The 17,815-nt window shown below is 64.5% G+C and overlaps 2 protein-coding genes across 7 annotated transcripts in view; one reads left to right on the forward strand and one right to left on the reverse strand.

Moving 5' to 3' along the window:
- The window catches only part of ARHGAP45 (Rho GTPase activating protein 45), an 11,671-nt gene extending 5,087 nt beyond the window's left edge, over positions 1-6,584 (forward strand). For 2 of the 5 annotated variants that reach the window (XM_034657358.1, XM_034657357.1), the window contains exons 9-23: positions 92-202; positions 296-376; positions 1,738-1,920; positions 2,115-2,252; positions 2,341-2,531; positions 2,633-2,754; positions 2,805-2,888; positions 3,056-3,172; positions 3,276-3,448; positions 3,747-3,935; positions 4,031-4,168; positions 4,270-4,496; positions 4,591-4,801; positions 5,368-5,476; positions 5,835-6,584. In XM_034657358.1, the coding sequence (XP_034513249.1) occupies positions 92-202; positions 296-376; positions 1,738-1,920; positions 2,115-2,252; positions 2,341-2,531; positions 2,633-2,754; positions 2,805-2,888; positions 3,056-3,172; positions 3,276-3,448; positions 3,747-3,935; positions 4,031-4,168; positions 4,270-4,496; positions 4,591-4,801; positions 5,368-5,476; positions 5,835-6,172 (2,412 nt within the window). In that variant the 3' untranslated portion in view covers positions 6,173-6,584. The remainder of the gene's footprint in view (positions 1-91; positions 203-295; positions 377-1,737; positions 1,921-2,114; positions 2,253-2,340; positions 2,532-2,632; positions 2,755-2,804; positions 2,889-3,055; positions 3,173-3,275; positions 3,449-3,746; positions 3,936-4,030; positions 4,169-4,269; positions 4,497-4,590; positions 4,802-5,367; positions 5,477-5,834) is intronic. The other 3 variants (XM_034657360.1, XM_034657359.1, XM_034657361.1) reach the window with 2 other exon arrangements.
- Positions 6,585-8,051: 1,467 nt separating this feature from the next.
- Positions 8,052-13,518, reverse strand: POLR2E (RNA polymerase II, I and III subunit E). 2 transcript variants are annotated; one of them, XM_019804088.2, is made up of 8 exons: positions 13,364-13,518; positions 12,134-12,308; positions 10,236-10,351; positions 9,566-9,646; positions 9,025-9,083; positions 8,837-8,915; positions 8,638-8,718; positions 8,052-8,382 (listed from the first exon to the last, which is right to left on the reverse strand). In XM_019804088.2, the coding sequence occupies exons 1-7, from the start codon at positions 13,418-13,420 to the stop codon at positions 8,653-8,655; spliced, it is 633 nt and encodes a 210-aa protein (XP_019659647.1). In that variant the 5' UTR covers positions 13,421-13,518; the 3' UTR covers positions 8,052-8,382; positions 8,638-8,652. The 2 variants fall into 2 exon arrangements, with proteins under 2 accessions (XP_019659647.1, XP_019659646.1); XM_019804087.2 differs by having other exon boundaries at positions 8,620-8,718.
- Positions 13,519-17,815: the final 4,297 nt, after the last annotated feature.

Below are 17,815 nucleotides of genomic sequence, written 5' to 3' on the forward strand. Positions count from 1 at the left end.
TGGAGGGAGCGGGGGAGGCTGGGATGGGGAGGCCATGTGGCCGCCCCCGCCCCCGCCCCGGCCCTGTGACTGCCACCCCTCCCCCCCACAGCCCCACATGCCCCTCCTGTCCATCTACTCCCTGGCGCTGGAGCAGGACCTGGAGTTCAGCCACTGCATGGTGCAGGCGGTGGGCACGCTGCACACCCAGACCCTCATGCAGGTGTGCGGGCGGACGGGCAGGCGGGGCGGGCGGTGCGTGGGGTGTGGTGGGGCTGCGCCGGGGCCTCCGCCTGCTCACACCGTGTCCCCCCAGCCCCTGAACCTGAGGCGGCTGGAGCATGAGAAGCGCAGGAAGGAGATTAAGGAGTCGTGGCACCGCGCCCAGAGGAAGCTGGTACGCCCACCAGCGGGGGCGGGGCGGGGGGGTGGCAAGAGGAGGCTGGCGGCGTGGCCTCCTGCGCCCGCACGGGGCTGGCCTTGGTGCCACGAGCGGGAGCAGGCCCGCCACTGCAGGCTGTGCAGGCGGGAGTCCAGAGCGGGCCGGGCTGGCGGGAGTCTGAGGCTCTCCTAGGTCTGGAGCGCGCCGGTTCCTCCGCGTTTCCCTTTCCCACAGTTCTGTTTGAGACTTTCCCGAAGCTACTAGTATCCTTGCTTGCTTTCCAGCTCTGCTAACAGGGCCTGCGGCCTCCACCCCCAGCCCCTTCCAGCGCCGCCAGCAAACGCGCCTCCCCTTCTGTGCCCTCTGCAAGGGCTCACCCTTCTGCTCCTGGCCTTTGACACCCCCTTCCGCAAGCCGCGTCCCGTCCCTGTCACAGGTGTAGAGGCCGCTTGGCTGGTTTCACTAGATCCTACTGGTGGACATTCTGGTCATTGCTGGGCTGTTGGGGTTTCGGACACCAGTGCTGTGAGCGCTTGGGCCCAGCTGTTGGACGAGCGACAGGACCTTTGTCTCCGGTGGGCGCCAGAGCGTGCCGGCTGGGGGGGTGCGAGGCCGCGAGCCTCTCCTGAGCCACCGCTGCTTTCTTCCCCCGAAACCCTCACTGCCTGTCCTTTGCTCACTTTGGATCGGACGGGGGTGTGTCTCTCATTGATTTGCCAGGGCTCTTGACATGGTAGAGAACTCCGCCCTTGCTGATGGGAGCTACAGACCACCCCCACACCTGGCTTGTTTAGACTTCTGATTTTACCTTCAGTCTGTCTTTCTGGGCAGAAGCCTGTGAGGGTCAGCTGTCTTTTGTGTCGTGCATTTAAGGCCTCCCCACACCGAGACTGTTTTCACATATGCCGCACGGCTTCTCCTGGTACTTGTACAAGCTCGTTGACGTTCAAGCCTCTGATGTGTAGGCTGCACGGTGTGGCCCCCAGAAGGCCCACTGGGTTTCTGACCGAGCGCTCTTCCTGCCGAGCCTGAGGGTGCCTGGCTTCCTGCCGGGGAGGCCTCACCGTTCTCCTGCGTATGAGGGGAAGTGAGAGACGGAAGCGTGGCTGCCACTCTGGTGGGGGCGGGCATGGGCCTCGGAGGATCACGGAGCTTGGGTTCCTGCTCCGGGGGCTGCAAGGATCCTCCCGGGGTCCCACTGCAGGTGTCACCTCCTGGTCTCCTGCCATCAGCTCTTGGGCCGGGCGGTGGGCTGGGCGCGTGTGCGTGCTGCGGTGCCTGACCGCGCCTCTGGCTGCGGGTCGGGGAGAGGAGCTGGGGGACCAGGCCCAGCCGAGGACGGCTCTGGACCGGCGTCCTCACCCCTGTGCCCACAGCAAGAGGCGGAGTCCAACCTGCGCAAGGCCAAGCAGGGCTACACACAGCGCTGTGAGGACCACGGCAAGGCTCGCTTCCTGGCGGCCAAGGCCGAGGAGGAGCAGGCGGTTACTGGGCCCGGGGCCGCCGCCTCCAAGACCCTGGACAAGCGGCGGCGTCTGGAGGAGGAGGCCAAGAACAAGGTGAGCGTGGACAGGGAGGGGCCCATGGAAGGCAGATCCCAGCGGCCGCGGCCGCGGCCCCGGACACGGGGCAGAGGTGGACCCTGCAGGAACGGCTCCCCTCCCTCCGCTGCTGCCTGGGTTTCTGCGGCGGGCCTGGTGGCGGAGGGCCCGGACCCGGCTGAGGGCTCTGTGCGCCCCCTCGCCCCCTCCAGGCAGAGGAGGCCATGGCCACCTACCGGACATGTGTGGCCGACGCCAAGACGCAGAAGCAGGAGCTGGAGGACACCAAGGTGACGGTGCTGCGGCAGATCCAGGAAGTCATCCGGCAGACTGACCAGACCATCAAGTCGGTGCGCACCCAGCGTCCCCGTGCCCGTGCTCCGGGAGGGTCAGCCGTGCATCTGGTGTGGCTCACACGCAGCACCCCGCCCGCCACAGGCCACCATCTCCTACTACCAGATGTTGCACATGCAGACGGCCTCGCTGCCCGTGCACTTCCAGATGCTGTGTGAGAGCAGCAAGCTGTACGACCCGGGGCAGCAGTACGCCTCCCACGTGGGCCAGCTGCAGCGCGACGAGGAACCCGACGTGCGCTACGACTTTGAGCCCCACGTCTCCACCAACGCCTGGTGCGGCCACCTGCACGTGCCTGGGGGCGTGGGGCGTCCCCCCACCGCGAGACGGGGCTGGGCGTGCCGATGCTTCCGTGACCCCCGTCCTGTCCCTCCAGGTCCCCGGTCATGCGCACCCGGAAGGGGAGCCTTGTCAGCGACACCACAGGGGCGGAGGCCACCGGCAGCCCCGAGGAGGAAGGTGGGCCCAGCGATGGCACGCTTGCCAAGGAGCGCAGGGGTGAGTGCTGGGCGGGGGTGGGCCCCCACCGGACACACCCCCTTCCGCAGGTGGGCGTGGACACCAGGTGCACAAGTCGTGGCCCACCGCCATGTCAGACTCGGAGGGCATCCTGGACCCCGGCCCTGGCTCAGGTGAAGGGGCCTGTCTGTCTGGCAGCTGGGGGCGGAGAGCAGCCTGGGCCTGGGGGGGGACTCGCCGTGCAGGCAGGGCTAGGGACAGCGTACCCGCCACGAGCCAGCCCTGGGGAGGGTCCGGCTGACCCGTGGCCCGACCCCTGTGGGCTTGGGGTGCCTGACAGCTGTCTCCTGCTCAGAGGACTTGAAGTTGCATCGGATGTCCTCCAGCGGCACCATGTCGTCCAGCGAGGAGCTGGTGGGCCAGGAGGGCAGCACAGGGGCGTCAGCCTTCGAGCAGGGTGAGGGCCCGAGCCAGGCGTGGCGGGGAGGGGTTTTGGACTTGGCCGGTGGGGCCCGCCCTGACCGGCCTTGCTGAGGCTGACCACCTGCCCCACCCCCCAGCGGACCTCAACGGCATGGCCCCCGAACTGCCGGTGGCCATGCCCAGCGGGCCCTTCCGCAACATGGGGCTGTCCAAGGCCGCCCGCACGCACCGGCTGCGGAAGCTGCGCACGCCGGCCAAGTGCAGGGAGTGTAACAGCTACGTCTACTTCCAGGGCGCGGAGTGCGAGGAGGTGAGTGGGGCTGGGACGGCCGGGCACATGTGCTCAGCCGGCTCCCTTCAGCTGGGAGCCAAGGGGAACACGTGGCGACCCAGAGCGCCCTGGGGGGCAGTGAGCCGGCAGAGGTCAGCTCCAGGGCCAAGACCTGGAGGGGGGCCGGCCGGGCCGGCAGAGGAGCCAGGCCGGGGGGCAGGCGGAGGCGCGGCGCCCAGCCAAGAGGGGAGAGCCGGTCAGGAGGGCTCTGGGAGGAGGCGGGCGTGGGCTGGAGGGCCCCTCACTCGGCGCCCGCCTGCCCGCCTGCCCGCCGCAGTGCTGCCTGGCCTGCCACAAGAAGTGCCTGGACACGCTGGCCATCCAGTGCGGGCACAAGAAGCTCCAAGGCCGCCTGCAGCTCTTTGGCCAGGACTTCGCGCAAGCGGCCCGGAGCACGCCCGACGGCGTGCCCTTCATCATCAAGAAGTGTGTCTGCGAGATCGAGCAGCGGGCCCTGCACACCAAGGTGACCGCCACGAGGGTGCGGGGGGGCTCCGTCCCGGCGGGGTTGGCGGTGGGGCGCGGTGGGGCGCAGGCCCGGGCTGACGGCAGACCCCACAGGGCATCTACCGCGTCAACGGGGTGAAGACGCGCGTGGAGAAGTTGTGCCAGGCGTTCGAGAACGGCAAGGAGCTGGTGGAGCTGTCACAGGCCTCGCCCCACGACATCAGCAACGTCCTCAAACTCTACCTGCGGCAGGTGGGGAGGGACGGGGGGCCGGGGCCGAGCACGCGCCCGGCAAGGACAGGGGAAGGGCCGCCGGGCCGGGGCCGCGGACCCCACCAACCTGTCGCCCGCAGCTGCCTGAACCTATCATCTCCTTCCGCCTCTACCACGAGCTTGTGGGACTGGCCAAGGACAGTCTGAAGGCGGAGGCAGAGGCCAAGGCGGCGTCCCGGGGCCGGCCGGACACTGCCGAGAGCGAGGCCACGGCCACAGCCATGGCGGGCCGGCTGCGGGAGCTCCTGCAGGACCTGCCCCCCGAGAACCGGGCCACACTGCAGTACTTGCTGCGGCATCTGCGCAGGTGGGGGCCGGCCAGGCAGGGGGCCGGGTCGGCGGGGCCCGGGGGAGCCTGGGGGGGCCGCTCACAGCTGCTCCTGCATCCGCGTGACCGCTAGGATCGTGGAGGTGGAGCAGGACAACAAGATGACTCCGGGGAACCTGGGCATTGTGTTCGGACCCACGCTGCTGCGGCCCAGGCCCACCGAGGCCACGGTGTCCTTGTCCTCCCTGGTCGACTACCCCCACCAGGCCCGCGTCGTGGAGACCCTCATCGCCCACTATGGCCTCATCTTCGAGGAGGAGCCCGAGGACGTGCCTGGGGGCCAGGTGAGAGCGGCGGCGGGCCCCAGGGCTGCCCACCCTGAACAGGGCCGGCACCGAGAGCCTCGGTTTCAGCAGGGCGGTCAGGCGGGGCCTCAGAGGCGTCTTCTAAGCAAAGAACCGATGGGGGCGGTGCTCGACTCTGGGGGGAGAGCCACGCCTCCTCCACCAGCCTCTGGAGCCCGGCCCCACCCGTCTCCATCTCTGCGCTGCCTCCAGCACGTCCTCAGGCTCGGGCTCGCGTGCTGCCGGCTCTCACTTCCACGAGCTCTCCGTGCCTGGTTTCCCAGCATCTCACTCTCGTGCGCTGGTCCCTGTGGACAGTCTGTCACCCCTCTCCTGGGGCCCGCGGGTGTGCAGGGGTGGCAGGACACGCTGGGGTCCACACCGGACCTTAGCCTGCTGCCCCCATGGGACAAGCACAGCTCATGTACAGCACAGGACCTGGTGTCATCACATGTACAGTTGCACAGGGTGCTAACAAGTTTTAGGCTTCAGTTTTTAGTCAATTTATGAAACCAAGAACAGAGATGGGGATAGGCCCTCCCTGAGCCCCGTTCCGTCACCTGCAGGACGGCGTGTACGCACAGCGGGCCGAGGCAGTGGTACAGGTGCCCTACCCAGAGGCGAGTGTGGGGGCTGCCTTCCCCCTGCAGGAGGAGGCTGTGGACGGGGGCCCAGGTGAGTGGCTGGGACAGCTGGGCAGGCTGCCGGGTGATGTGGCATCACGGAGCCATGTCAGGTGCCTGGATGCCACGCGGGCTGTGGGTTTGTCTCTCACGGAGAGCTCGCTCGTCTGACCTGTTGCAAATACCAGCCCAGAGACGGCTTTCTGAGGTGCTGGGCAGACACCAGAGGGCGTCCCCTGCACACGGCAACGGCTTCGTGGGCGGAGGCTGCCCCTCTGGCTGCGCATGGGGGGGGGCGGCGGGGGCAGGAGCCGAGCGTGTCAGGCGGTGGACCCCGGGGCCCTCCTGGTCACATGTCTGTCTGTCCTGTCTCGCCCCGCCCCTGCCCCCCGCCTTTCTCAACCTCCCAGAATCCCGGGTGGCCTCCAACGACTCCGACTCCGAGGCAGAGGCCTCAGACCTGCTGTCCCCAGCGGACAGGGGCGCCGCACACCACCTCAGTTTCCTGCAGAAGCAGGGCAGCGAGGCCAGCGTGGAGGAGGGCCAGGGCAGCCGCAGCGGCAGTGAGGAGCGGCTGGGAGCCGCGGCCGGGGAGGCCGGGGACGGGGAGGGCCTGGCCCAGCGGCTTTCCGAGTACAATGCCAACCAGTGCAACAACGTGGCCGAGGTCCGGCTGCCCGCCATGAGGCTCCGCGGTGGGCGTGCCGAAGCAGGCGCGGGCCAGGACAGGCAGCCGGAGTTTGTCTAGCTGGGGCCCTGGGCAGGCCGATGCAGTAGCTGAGGAGGTCTCTGTGCATGTCCAGTCACTGTGAGGCCTCCTCCTCCAAGCCCAATGCGTTGGGGGCATTGCCAGCTGCCGTTTCCAGAAGCTTCCAGGAGCACGGGGTGAGGCTCAGGCCTGCCCCATGTCTGCCTGCGTGCCAGGAGCCATGTGAACAGAGAAGCCACGTACGCCCCCGCTGAGTGGCCCTGCTCTCGGGGCCAGCCACCCTGTGGGCCACTGCGCCACCACGGAAGGCCATGCTGGAAGCCAGATGGCAGAGGCCAAAGGCGGCATCGGGCACTGCGGGGTGTAGGCACGTGGTGAGGTCTGTCCTGGGTCACGATGTAGGTTTTTCAAATGCACATTTATTTTGCTTACAATAAAGTTTTAAATCTGAGCCCATCTTCTCTGGCGGCGGGAGGGGAACGCAGAGGCCCACAGCCCCTCCTCAGTCCCTTGCCGGAGAGCTCTCTCGGGAAGAGAGGCGCCACCACAGAACAGCCCAGTTAGGTGCCTTCCAGGCTGGCCGTGCACACACAGGCCCTGTGTGTGCACGGCCAGCCTGGAAGGCACCTAACTGGGCTGTTCTGTGGTGGCGCCTCTCTTCCCGAGAGAGCTCTCCGGCAAGGGACTGAGGAGGGGCTGTGGGCCTCTGCGTTCCCCTCCCGCCGCCAGAGAAGATGGGCTCAGATTTAAAACTTTATTGTAAGCAAAATAAATGTGCATTTGAAAAACCTACATCGTGACCCAGGACAGACCTCACCACGTGCCTACACCCCGCAGTGCCCGATGCCGCCTTTGGCCTCTGCCATCTGGCTTCCAGCATGGCCTTCCGTGGTGGCGCAGTGGCCCACAGGGTGGCTGGCCCCGAGAGCAGGGCCACTCAGCGGGGGCGTACGTGGCTTCTCTGTTCACATGGCTCCTGGCACGCAGGCAGACATGGGGCAGGCCTGAGCCTCACCCCGTGCTCCTGGAAGCTTCTGGAAACGGCAGCTGGCAATGCCCCCAACGCATTGGGCTTGGAGGAGGAGGCCTCACAGTGACTGGACATGCACAGAGACCTCCTCAGCTACTGCATCGGCCTGCCCAGGGCCCCAGCTAGACAAACTCCGGCTGCCTGTCCTGGCCCGCGCCTGCTTCGGCACGCCCACCGCGGAGCCTCATGGCGGGCAGCCGGACCTCGGCCACGTTGTTGCACTGGTTGGCATTGTACTCGGAAAGCCGCTGGGCCAGGCCCTCCCCGTCCCCGGCCTCCCCGGCCGCGGCTCCCAGCCGCTCCTCACTGCCGCTGCGGCTGCCCTGGCCCTCCTCCACGCTGGCCTCGCTGCCCTGCTTCTGCAGGAAACTGAGGTGGTGTGCGGCGCCCCTGTCCGCTGGGGACAGCAGGTCTGAGGCCTCTGCCTCGGAGTCGGAGTCGTTGGAGGCCACCCGGGATTCTGGGAGGTTGAGAAAGGCGGGGGGCAGGGGACTTAAACGCCACTGAGCGGTGTGCTGCGAACACGCCGCGGCACGTGAACTCGATCTCAACAACGCCGTTCTCAGAACAAAAAGAAAAGCAAACCTTCTAACCCACGCCAGGAAGCCCTCCTGAAATCAGATGCTAACGGGGAAAACCGGGCAACCTGACCACAAACCTCGATGCAAGAAAAGCACCAGGAGAGCCGAGAGCAACTAGCAGCGCCGCCCTGCCCCACGCTGCCCGCCCACCGCAGGCTCTGGACAGGGACGTGCCTGGACGTGGCCACCCTGGGGGACGGGGAGCAGGTGCCGCAGAACGAGGGGGCAGGCCCAGGGCTACAGCCTCGAGTGTGGCCACTCGCTGCAAACCTGCCATTCCGCCTTGCTTCTCCACACGGGCCAGTTATTCACTCAAATACATTTAATTTTTAAAACACCTGGCATCAAATAGCAACTCCCTCCCTGCGGCCCCGGGTGTGCTCACAGCCAGCCTTGGGGCCACCCCGGTGGGGCCCGGCGACAGCACCGTGGAGGGGGCTGGCCAGAGACTTGAGCCAGGACTGCTGTGGGTCACCAGCTGCCGCGGGCCACCCTGTGGCGTCCTGTCCCCTCCAGAGGCATGCTCATGCAGGGTCCAGGGTGGGACTCGGCATCCAGGTGAGGCCACCCCGGGGTCCAGAGCAGCAGTGGTACAGTTCCTGGGGGGTGGGGTAGCCACAGCCCCATCTGTCTCCAGGCTGCAGGGTGGGAGAGAGAAGGAAGGACGACCATGTGTCACATCTGTTGTGTGAGGCGAGACCAGCCGAATGGGAAGTGGGGTTGCCTCCAAGCCCCCCCGGGAGGTGACACAGAGAACTGGGCTGGGACAGGAAGACGGGGCTCACTCCTGGGACAGATGGGCCCTTCCTGCACCCCAACAGGGAGAGTCCCGCCCCCACACCCCACAGGCCCCGCGGCCACAGCGCGCACCCCACCTGCGAGCTGTGTCTCACCCGCGCGCCGGGCCACTACTGCACCAGCCGGTAGGTGATGTACCTGCCCGCAGTCTCGCTGGGCCGGATGATCTTTACCACCTGTGCACGTGAGAAAGCAGGGGCTGGGGTGGGGCCGCACAGTGGACCCTGGGCCTGGGTGAGGAGCCGGCGTGACGGCGGCCCTGGCTCTAAAGGGGGCTGGGGTGGAACTCCTTACCTGCCCTCGCTTTATCCCAAAGTAGCGTGCCACCGGGTCTCCGGCCTGGATCCTGGGCAGCTGGTTCTCTCGCAGTTTACTGAGCAGCTCAGTCAGGGAAAAAGCCAGGCTCAGCTGGCTGGGGTGGGAGTGGGGGCGTGCGGGTGGGAGGGGAGGAGACGGGCCCAGGGCAGGGGGCAAAAGGATACTACCGGGCCAGCAGCTCTGTCACCTCCTCCTTGGTCATGACGACGTGCTCTGGGACCAGCTGCCAAGAGGAAAAGCTGAGTCTCCGTGGGTGCAAGAGACCCCACTGCGCCCCCATGCGCAACAGGGGAGCAGCGTGGGCTGTTTCCTTGGCGTGAACCACGCACCCAGGCGCCCAAGGACACCACAGAGGTCCTGGCTACAACCCCACCCTGCTCCTGACTCCACATGTGGATGGGGGCTAGAGCCTGCAGCTCCTGCAGACGGGCCGGGGGCACAATGTGGGGACACTGGGGCTCCTGGGAAAACAGATTCCATCCCCCACCCCGCCCCCCAGCTTCCTGACCCCTGGCAGGTTCCCGGGTGATGTGCTGCTTCCCGCCCAGGGCCACACTCGGAGACCCCTGCTCTGCTTCCTTCAGCAGACCTTCTCCCCCGAAACGGGGAGCGCTGGCACCTGGACGTGTCCCCATGACCCTCTTACGCTCTGGCGGGGGCCACATCTCTGCCATCCCCAAGCAGCCCTCGCACTCGGGCCCCTACCTCGTGCTCCGTGATGTTAATGAGTAGCTCTTGCTGCAGAAACTGCTCCAGGATGTACTTGGGGGCCATGTCGACCAGAGACTGGAAGAGACGCCGACCCTCACACACAGCCAAGGGCCAGGACCACGCCACCCCATCTCTTCCCCAGAGGCTGACGGCGAGCGGGCAGCCAAAGGGGGTTTATTCTCACACCTCAGTAAGGTGCCATGCGTCACAATCAGGGAATCCCACCACTGGGCAGCGGGACTTCTCGAGGAGGAAGGACCCGCCTGCCCCGACACACTTCCAAGGCCTCAGCCTGGTGTCACAGTCATATCTGACAAAATGCTCCCACGGATGTCCCTGTGCTAGTGGGGCTGTGAGAACTCTGCACAGGGACAAGACTGCTTGCTGGCCCACCAATCCCAAACACCAACCTCCATTCAGGGACACGGGCACCCACATGGGCCGCGTCCCAGTTCTGGCTTCTCTGCTCAGCGGGCATCGGCCATGACAATGCTGGGCTGGCTTTGGGAGGCCCACGTAGGAAAGCCGCTCCTTCTCAGATCCCAAGCTCCCGAGGCCCCATCAGGACACGGGGCTGACACCACCAGGGGCTGGCGGGCAGCATGCCCACCCTGGGCGAGGACTGTCAGCAGGGCCCGGGGAAGGGGACCACACACAGGCCCACCTGCTTGGCGGAGGGGGTCATGCCCTGCTGCACCACGATGAGGGCCCGGGTGATGTTCTCCTCCTGCATCCGCTGGCAGTACACCTTGATGGTCTTGATTCCCACTTTCGGCTCCTCTGGGGACAGAAGACATGGTGGTCTACACTGCAAGGGCCCCTCTTCCCTGGGGGTCCCTGCGTCCTAGCTCTACCTTGCCAAGGGGTCCCAGTGTCGCTCGGGAACAGGCCCTTCTCTCTGGGGCCTCAGCTTCCCCATAAAACCATCAGGAACCGGGGTGTGGGTTCTCCTCCGCATCTCCCGGGGAGCTGAAAGGTGGCCTGCATCTCCCCACCTAACGGGTCCCTCTCTCGAACGAGGATTTGGGAGTCCAGTCGGTGTACTGCCTCAGTGGCTCCGAGGTCTGTGAACCTCCCAGATGAAGTGGTTCGCCTGGTCCGGGCGCCAAGGTGGCTGCGTGTCCAGAGGGACATGGTCAGCTGACCTGAGGGACGACAGTCCCATCCCTGCATAGCCAGACCTGCCGGACCTTCTGAGCCTAGCGGAAGGTCAGCAAGCGCCAGGACGTGTGCGGGGCTCCCAGGCAGGCCTTTCTGTGCATGCAGCACATCTCCTCAGACCCTCACCTGACAGGCAGCATCAGGGGCAGAGCTGTGTCCCCCAAAATCCTTGTGTTAGAGTCCTAACTCCTAGTACCTCCAATGTGACCGTACTCGAGAACAAAGTCTTTAAAGAGATGGTTAAATCTAAACAAGGTCGTTAGGGTAGACCTTAGCGGGAAGACTAGCAGCCCTCTAAGAACATGTGAGGACACAGAGATGCAGAGGGTCGACCCTATGAGGACATGGAGACGGCTGTCAGGCCTGCCGGAGCGAGGCCTCAGGGGATCCAGCCCTGCCAACACCCTGGTCTCAGACATCCTACCTCCAGCATGGGGAAGGGATCAGAGCGCTGCTGAAGAGGCCGGTCCGCGTGGACTAACACGGCGGGAAACTCAGTCCTGTCCTGGGGCCCGTTCGTGAACACGACACCCCCCGTCCAACTCCGGGGAAGGCCCTGCCACCAGGCAGGTTCCGAGGAGGCTGAGAGCTCCACGGGGAGGCACGTGATTAGGCAGCAAGGCTTCCGGTAAACACGCCTCACACATGGGGGCGCTTTTTGTAAAGGTACCGGTGGGGTCCATCCTGCAAATGTTTGCTAACCCTTGATTCTAGGCAGGGGCCTGGGCCCCCAGGGTGCTCACCACACACACGGCCTCCCAACCTTTATGGGCTTTACAACCAGGCTGCCTCAGTGCAGCAGGGGCCAAGACAGAGAAGCACAGGGGTCCTGGGACACCCGTGGTGGGCTTTTCGCTCAACCTGAGACTTTGAAGGGCTCCTGGAAGAGGAGGCACCTGAACTCAGTCTCCAAGGATGACAGGTGGACACTGAGCAGGCAGAGCAAGGAGGAAAGAGTGTGCTGAGGGGGTGGACCAGGCCCAGGACAGGGCGAGAACCCTGCAGCAGCACAGGAAGGAGCTGTGGGGAATGGGAAGCACGGGGAGTGGAAGGCGGGCTGTCAGGTGGGGTCAGAGAGGACACAGGTGAGTCTGACGTCAGGAAGGAACTAGGGGCCGACCGGGGAGGCCTGTGATAATCCTGCTAGACAGAAAACCATCAAGGATGAAAGAGGGAGGAACCAGAAAAAGTGCTCAGACAAGTCAGAGATCAATGGCCTCGTCCTCAGTGGGGAGGGGGAGCTTTCTTCCCAGACTGGGCAGAATAAAAGGGTAGGTGTAGACACTAGGTCACCCAGCAGGCAGCTGCTATGAGCTGACCCCTGAGAAGGCCCCTGAATGGGTCTACTAGAACCGTGATCCCTAGGAGGCACACAGCCACCAGGACCGGCAAGGCCCTCACCTGGGAAGAAGACGAACATCTGGTCAGTGGGGTCATCGTTGTGGGCCACCAGCACTGTGAGGTCTGTGCGCCGTGGCCGCCCCTCACTCGGCTTGTCCCCAAACTGGGCCTTGAACTCTTCCAGTGTCTGGTCCAGCTCATCCTGGGTCACCAGGTAGCCACGGTCATGGCACAGCTGCAGAGAGAACTAGCTAGGTGAGCTCAAGGCAGAGGAGGGATGGCGGGAAGAGCTCAAGTCGGATGAGGCCCCTACGGAGAATGACACAGGTTTTTGGGGCCTGGTGTGACAGATGCATGTAGAGGTCAGAGAGGAAGGAGCAAGTAAGGACAAGGACCAGGACACACCCCAAGAGAGCTCCTGCACAGAGCCAGCTGTCACGCACGTGTTGTCATCTTATCCTGAGCTTCGGAGACAGGCTGTGATTGGGAAGCAGGGGCAGAGCTATGGCCCTGGGGTCTGGGGCACGTGGAGGCAGCGGGGTGGGAGGGGCGCTGCGGGGCAGGCCAGGGCAGACTCTGGCTGGAAAACCGGACAAAGGCTGCGAGCCAGTACTCAGGAGTCAAGGTTCTTTGAGGGGACAGATCGAAGAGGACCCAGAGAGAGAAAGGAAAGGTCAGAGCTGCTGCTCAGCCCCGCGCCCGCCCCTCTTCCCCCAGGAGACCCCTGGCTCGATTCTTGGCGCAGAGCCCCCGGGGCCCCCGGCGCTGTCAGCCACAGGCACAGCTGTTTTGTTTCCTCTCTTACGCTAACTTTGCAAAGTGATAAGGAGACCCTGCAAGCCGCTGCCTGGGTTTAGTCCAGGCAGGATTTGAGTCCCCTCCCACGGGGCGGTTAAACCGCGTGGCACGCAGCGATGCTCAGCCAGCTTGCTGCTATTAGTCGTCGTCCTGATCGGCCCGAGTAACTCAAAGCTGGTGGCCGGGAAGCAACCGCCGGACGGGAAGACCCCTAGACGGCAGGTCAGGCCGGCTGAGCGGCAGAGCTCCGCCCACGCCCCCGGCTCTGGGGCTGTGTGTCCGGCACGCGGAGGAGAGCTAAAGCCCCCCGGGAGCACGGCCGGGCAGAAGGACGCGGGTCTGCCGCCTCCTCCCTCCCGCTCGACCGAGACCCTCCCCCGGGCCCCCGGCTCTCCTCCCCGACCCGTCCGCTCCGCCCTCCCGAGCCGCCGCGTGCCCGGCTCGCCCGGCGCAGCGAGGCCCGCCCTCCCCGCGTCAGCCACGCAGGCGCACCTGCATGATGGTCTTGCGGATCTTCCACAGCCGGTACGTCTCCTCCTCGTCGTCCATGGCCGCCGCCGCTCTCAGTCAACGCGGCAGGACCCGCGCTGACTGCGCCTGCGCCGAGCCCCGGTCAAGCCCCCGCTCCGCCCCGTGCGGGGCTGTCGACAGCGAACGCCTGACTCCAGAGACCTTCGTGGGCGGCAGCGCCGAGGGCAGCCCGGACCTTCCGAGGGCTCCGGTTGGCTGCACGAGAACCGAGCGAACGGAACCGCCCACTCTCGCCTCGGCAGTTCTCGCGTGGCCTTGGCCGCGGCGCCTCTCGGGAGTTGTGGTTTCCGCTCAGCTCCCATCATAGACTCCCGAGAGGCAGAGGCGAGGTGTGGGCGGGGAAACTGAGGCCCGGACGGGCTCAGCGGTCGCTCGCCTCTCTACCAGAGACGGGCGGGCAACTTAGCAGGCCCTCCATAAATATGCATCCAACTGCTGTGGGCCGCGTCCAGCTTAATGCCCATGAGCTTCAGTTTTCCCTTCTGTACAATGGAAATTAAGTGTCTCCGTTTCAGAGGACTAAGCCTCTAAAGGGACGGAGTTTTTGGAACGGCTCCTGGGCTCAGGAAGTGCTCCCACCTTTGTGTCCCCCCGTCCTATCTCCTGAGAGCCAGCAGGTCTCTGCCCGCATATCCCGCAGCCCCAACCCCGACTGCGCGTCCGCCCTTCTCCCCGCCCAGCGCTTACCCCATTGGAGGCCGCCAGGGACTTCTCCCTCGGAGATACATTCCCAGAGCGGGTGAACAAAACCGGCCAAGCCCACCTCACAGTCCAGGGAGACACACAGAAACCGTGAGCACAACAAGGACATTAGAAGGTGACAGTGCTATGGAAGATGGGAGCTAAGCGAGATGGGAGATTTTCAGTTTCAAACAGGGAGGTCAGGGAAAGGCCGAAGGAGGGGGAGGAAGCTGTGGGAATGTCTGAAGAAAGGTGTGTAGGGCAGAGGGCACATCGTGTGCAAAGGCCCTGAGGCTGCACTTTGCCTGGTGTGTTGGCAGCAAGGAGCCGTGTGTGGGGAGGGGAAGGGGAGGGGGTTAGAGGGTGTAGTGGGGCAAACCCCGGGAGGCCTTGTTGGTTGGGTTGAAAAGGCTGGGTTTTCTTTTTCAGCCACTGTCAGCATTTCCGCAGAGAGACCAAGGAGAGGACAGGCCACAGATGGGTCGGGGGTGAGCAGAGGGCGGGCTCCTGGTGTTCTGAAGGTGGACCTCACAGGATTTGCCGGTGGACAGGATGTGGAGAAGAGAAAGACAGGGAGGAGGAACAGAGCTGCCAGGACCAACAGACCAGGGAGAAACAGGTGTAGGCGGCAGATAAGAAAGGGGCTGGGAGGGCGCCTGGGTGGCTCAGCTGGTTAGGCTTCTGACTCTTGATTTCAGCTAAAGTCATGGTCTCAGGGTCATGGGATTGAGCCTCGAGTTGCGCTCCCAGCTCAGTGGGGAGTCTGCTGGGGATTTTCTCTCTCCCTCTCCCTCTGCACCTCCCCTGACTCCTTCATGCACTTTCTCTCTAATAAATAATTTTTTTTTAAAAGAAAAGAATGGGGCTCCAGGAGCACCTGGCTGGCTCAGTTGATGAAGCATGAGTTCCAACCCTACCTTGGGCATAGAGATTACTTTAAAAATAAATTAAAATTGGGGCGCCTGGGTGGCTTAGTCGATTAAATGTCTGCCTCCTGCTCAGGTCAAGATCTCAGGTCCTGGGATGGAGCCCTGTGTCAGGCTCCCTGCTCAGCGGGGAGTCTGCTTCTCCCTCTCCCTCTGCTCTTCCCCCCACTCGTGTTCTCTCTCTCAGTCTCTCACTTTCTCTTAAATAAATAAAAAAATCTTTAAGAAAATAAATTAAAATTAAAATTGAAAGAAAGAGGGCGCCTGGGTGGCTCAGATGGTTAAGCATCTGCCTTCTGCTCAGGTCTTGATCCCAGGGGCCTCGGATTGAGTCCCACATCGGGCTCCCTGCTCAGTGGGGAGCCTGCTTGTCCCTCTCCCTCTGCCATTCCCTCCACTTGTGCTCTCTGGCTCTATCTCTCTGTCAGATAAATAAATAAAATCTTTAAGAAAATAAAACTGAAAAAGAGAAAGAAAGGTTCCTGTCGCCCCAAGGAGAAATGTCGAGGAGACAATGGGGTATTAGTCTGGAATCCCAGGCAAGGTCCAAGTGGAGACAGACATGTGGGAGTCACCGGAGACTGGAGCCTGGATGAGGTCACCAAACAGATCGGAAACCTTGCCAAGAGGAGGGGAGGGCACAGACCCTGAAGCTGTGGCCGCGTGAACCAAGGCACATTACTCAACCTTTTTTCTGCCTAAATGCCTCCCTTCCCCCTGTCTTGTGGAACAGAAGCAAGGACAACACCCACTTCACAGGGGACCTGGCTCAGGATTGCAGCATCAGCTGCCAGCAGTGTTACAGGACCTCTCCTGAGCAGAATAAAGAGCAGCGGGAGGGGCCAGGTGGCCTCCAACGGGGTGAAGAAGGTGTCTGGAGGAGGAGGAGGGAGACCCATCAGCAAGGTCACCAAATAGCGAGTCTGAGCAGACCTGAAGATCAGGCAGGGGCTGAGCCGAGCACACACTGTCGGGAGACCCTGAAGGGGGCAGATCAGGAGGGCGTCCAGCCAGGTGGGATCAGGGGAGGAAAGGAGTTAGAGATGAGGACGCGGATGCCAAGGGGAGAGGGGGCCAAAGGCGGAGAGGGCTAGGAGCAGATCTTAAGATGGGAGAAATGGCATCTGTCTAGGTTGCCGGAACGCGCAAATCTGAGTAAGGGGACTAGGCAGGATTGTTGGAACCTGGGTCCGGGGGAGGGGGAAGGAGGCTGGGTCCAAGGAAGGCTGGCCTGGATGGTCCCCCGAGAGGGCCCAGGTATGGGTAACAGGTGGATACAGCAACGGCTGTGGCCTTTAGGTAGTCTTGCTGTTCCACAGGAAGAGAGGAGAAAGGAAGGGCTCATGGGAGCAGGCGGGCCTTGGGACCCAGAGAAGCTGGCAAGGCCCGTGCACAGTTCCATGATTCAGACAACACAGCCATGCCCCCCCCCCCCGCGTTGTTCCAGGGAGGCAGCAGTAGAGGGGGACCGGGTGCTTTTTGAGAAATGAGTCTGCCCAGCAGAGACAATGGGGGCTCCCCTCCAAGAGGTGCCCCTGACAAGTGGGCCTTTGGTAGCCAGCTGGGCTGGAGGTAGGACACCCTGTGCTGAGGGTTGTGCAAGACAAGAAATGGGGAAGTGGACCCTGGAATGGGTTTCCCCATTCCGCTGCCTTTACCACCAAACTTGGCCAGCACTTGGGCAGGCCTGGGTGGGAGGCAGAGAAGGGGTCTCACTGCCCCCCACCAAGTGAGCCAAGCCCAGACAGTCCTGCCCCCAAGGCCTCTGCAGCGACGGTCCAGGGAGGGTCGGAGAGGGGGCAAGAGGCTGATTGCAGCACAGGTCAAAGTCCAGTCTCGGCTGGGAGCGGGGGCAGCCCGCCCGCCGAGGAATTTCTGGACTCGGTTCCCAAGAGTGGGCGGGTGTGTTTTCTGCACCGCCCTGGCCAAATGCCAGAACCGGAGTGAAAACAAGTCCTAAACCCCGAGGTCGAGCACTCCCGCCCCGCGTGCAGACGGCCGTGCACCGTGGGCCGCTCCTGCCCGTACACACCTGCGCGTCCTCGCGGCCGCCGGGGCCCGCTAACGGTCACCTGCTTAGTGGCCCCCGGCTCACGTGCCCCTTCTAACGGCGGGCGCTCGCCGCGGGGTGGCCTCCGGCCTTCTCTGGGCCCACGGGCCGGACGAGGCACCCCCGCGGCGACACCGCAGTCGCGAGTGAGCCGGAGACCGACCCCGTGTGACTTTATTAACTTTTAACAGAAAACCTCCACTGTTCAAAGAGCTGGGGCGGTTTTTCTGCGAGTTCGAGCCCCCCACCACGGGTTTCCAGTAGTATGTCAAGTTGTCCGGCAACCCGCGGCGCTGCGGTCAACCACCCGGATAACTGTCCTAAACCCAACAACCGACCGCCTGCGTAGATCCCGCAGCCCGCCCGCCGGCGAGCATGCGCAGTCGCCCACGGCAGCGGAGCCGCTCTCCCCCCGACCCCGCCCTCCCATTGGCTGGCGTCACCATGGGTCCGCCCCTCCCGCGCGTCCGACCAATGAGGGAGCCGATGGGCGTGGCCTAGGGCGGGGAGGAGAGGCGCGCCGGCGCGCGTCCATTGGTCGGCTCGGCGAGGGGAGGAGCCGCTGCCTCCGGCGCCCCCGCCGCCGCGATGAACCTCAGCCGCCTGTGCCGCCTGCTGAAGCCGGCGCTGCTGTGCGGGACGCTGGCTGCGCCCGGTCTGGCCAGCACCATGGTGAGCGCGGCGCCGGCGGCGGGCCGACAGACCGTTGGGCGGGCGCGCGGGGCCGCGGTGGGCTGGCGGGGGCCGTTCGGGAGC

This window comes from Ailuropoda melanoleuca, chromosome 4 (assembly GCF_002007445.2).
Source record: "Ailuropoda melanoleuca isolate Jingjing chromosome 4, ASM200744v2, whole genome shotgun sequence".
NCBI classification, from domain to species: Eukaryota; Metazoa; Chordata; class Mammalia; order Carnivora; family Ursidae; genus Ailuropoda; species Ailuropoda melanoleuca.

Coding starts and splice junctions, on each gene's coding strand:
- POLR2E (XM_019804088.2), bottom strand. CDS start 13,420: ATGGACGACGAGGAGGAGACGTACCGGCTGTGGAAGATCCGCAAGACC. Junction 10,352..12,133: donor GATGTTCGTCTTCTTCCCAG/GTGAGGGCCTTG, acceptor TTCTGTCCCCAG/AGGAGCCGAAAGTGGGAATC. Junction 9,647..10,235: donor TGACCCCCTCCGCCAAGCAG/GTGGGCCTGTGT, acceptor CGTCTCTTCCAG/TCTCTGGTCGACATGGCCCC.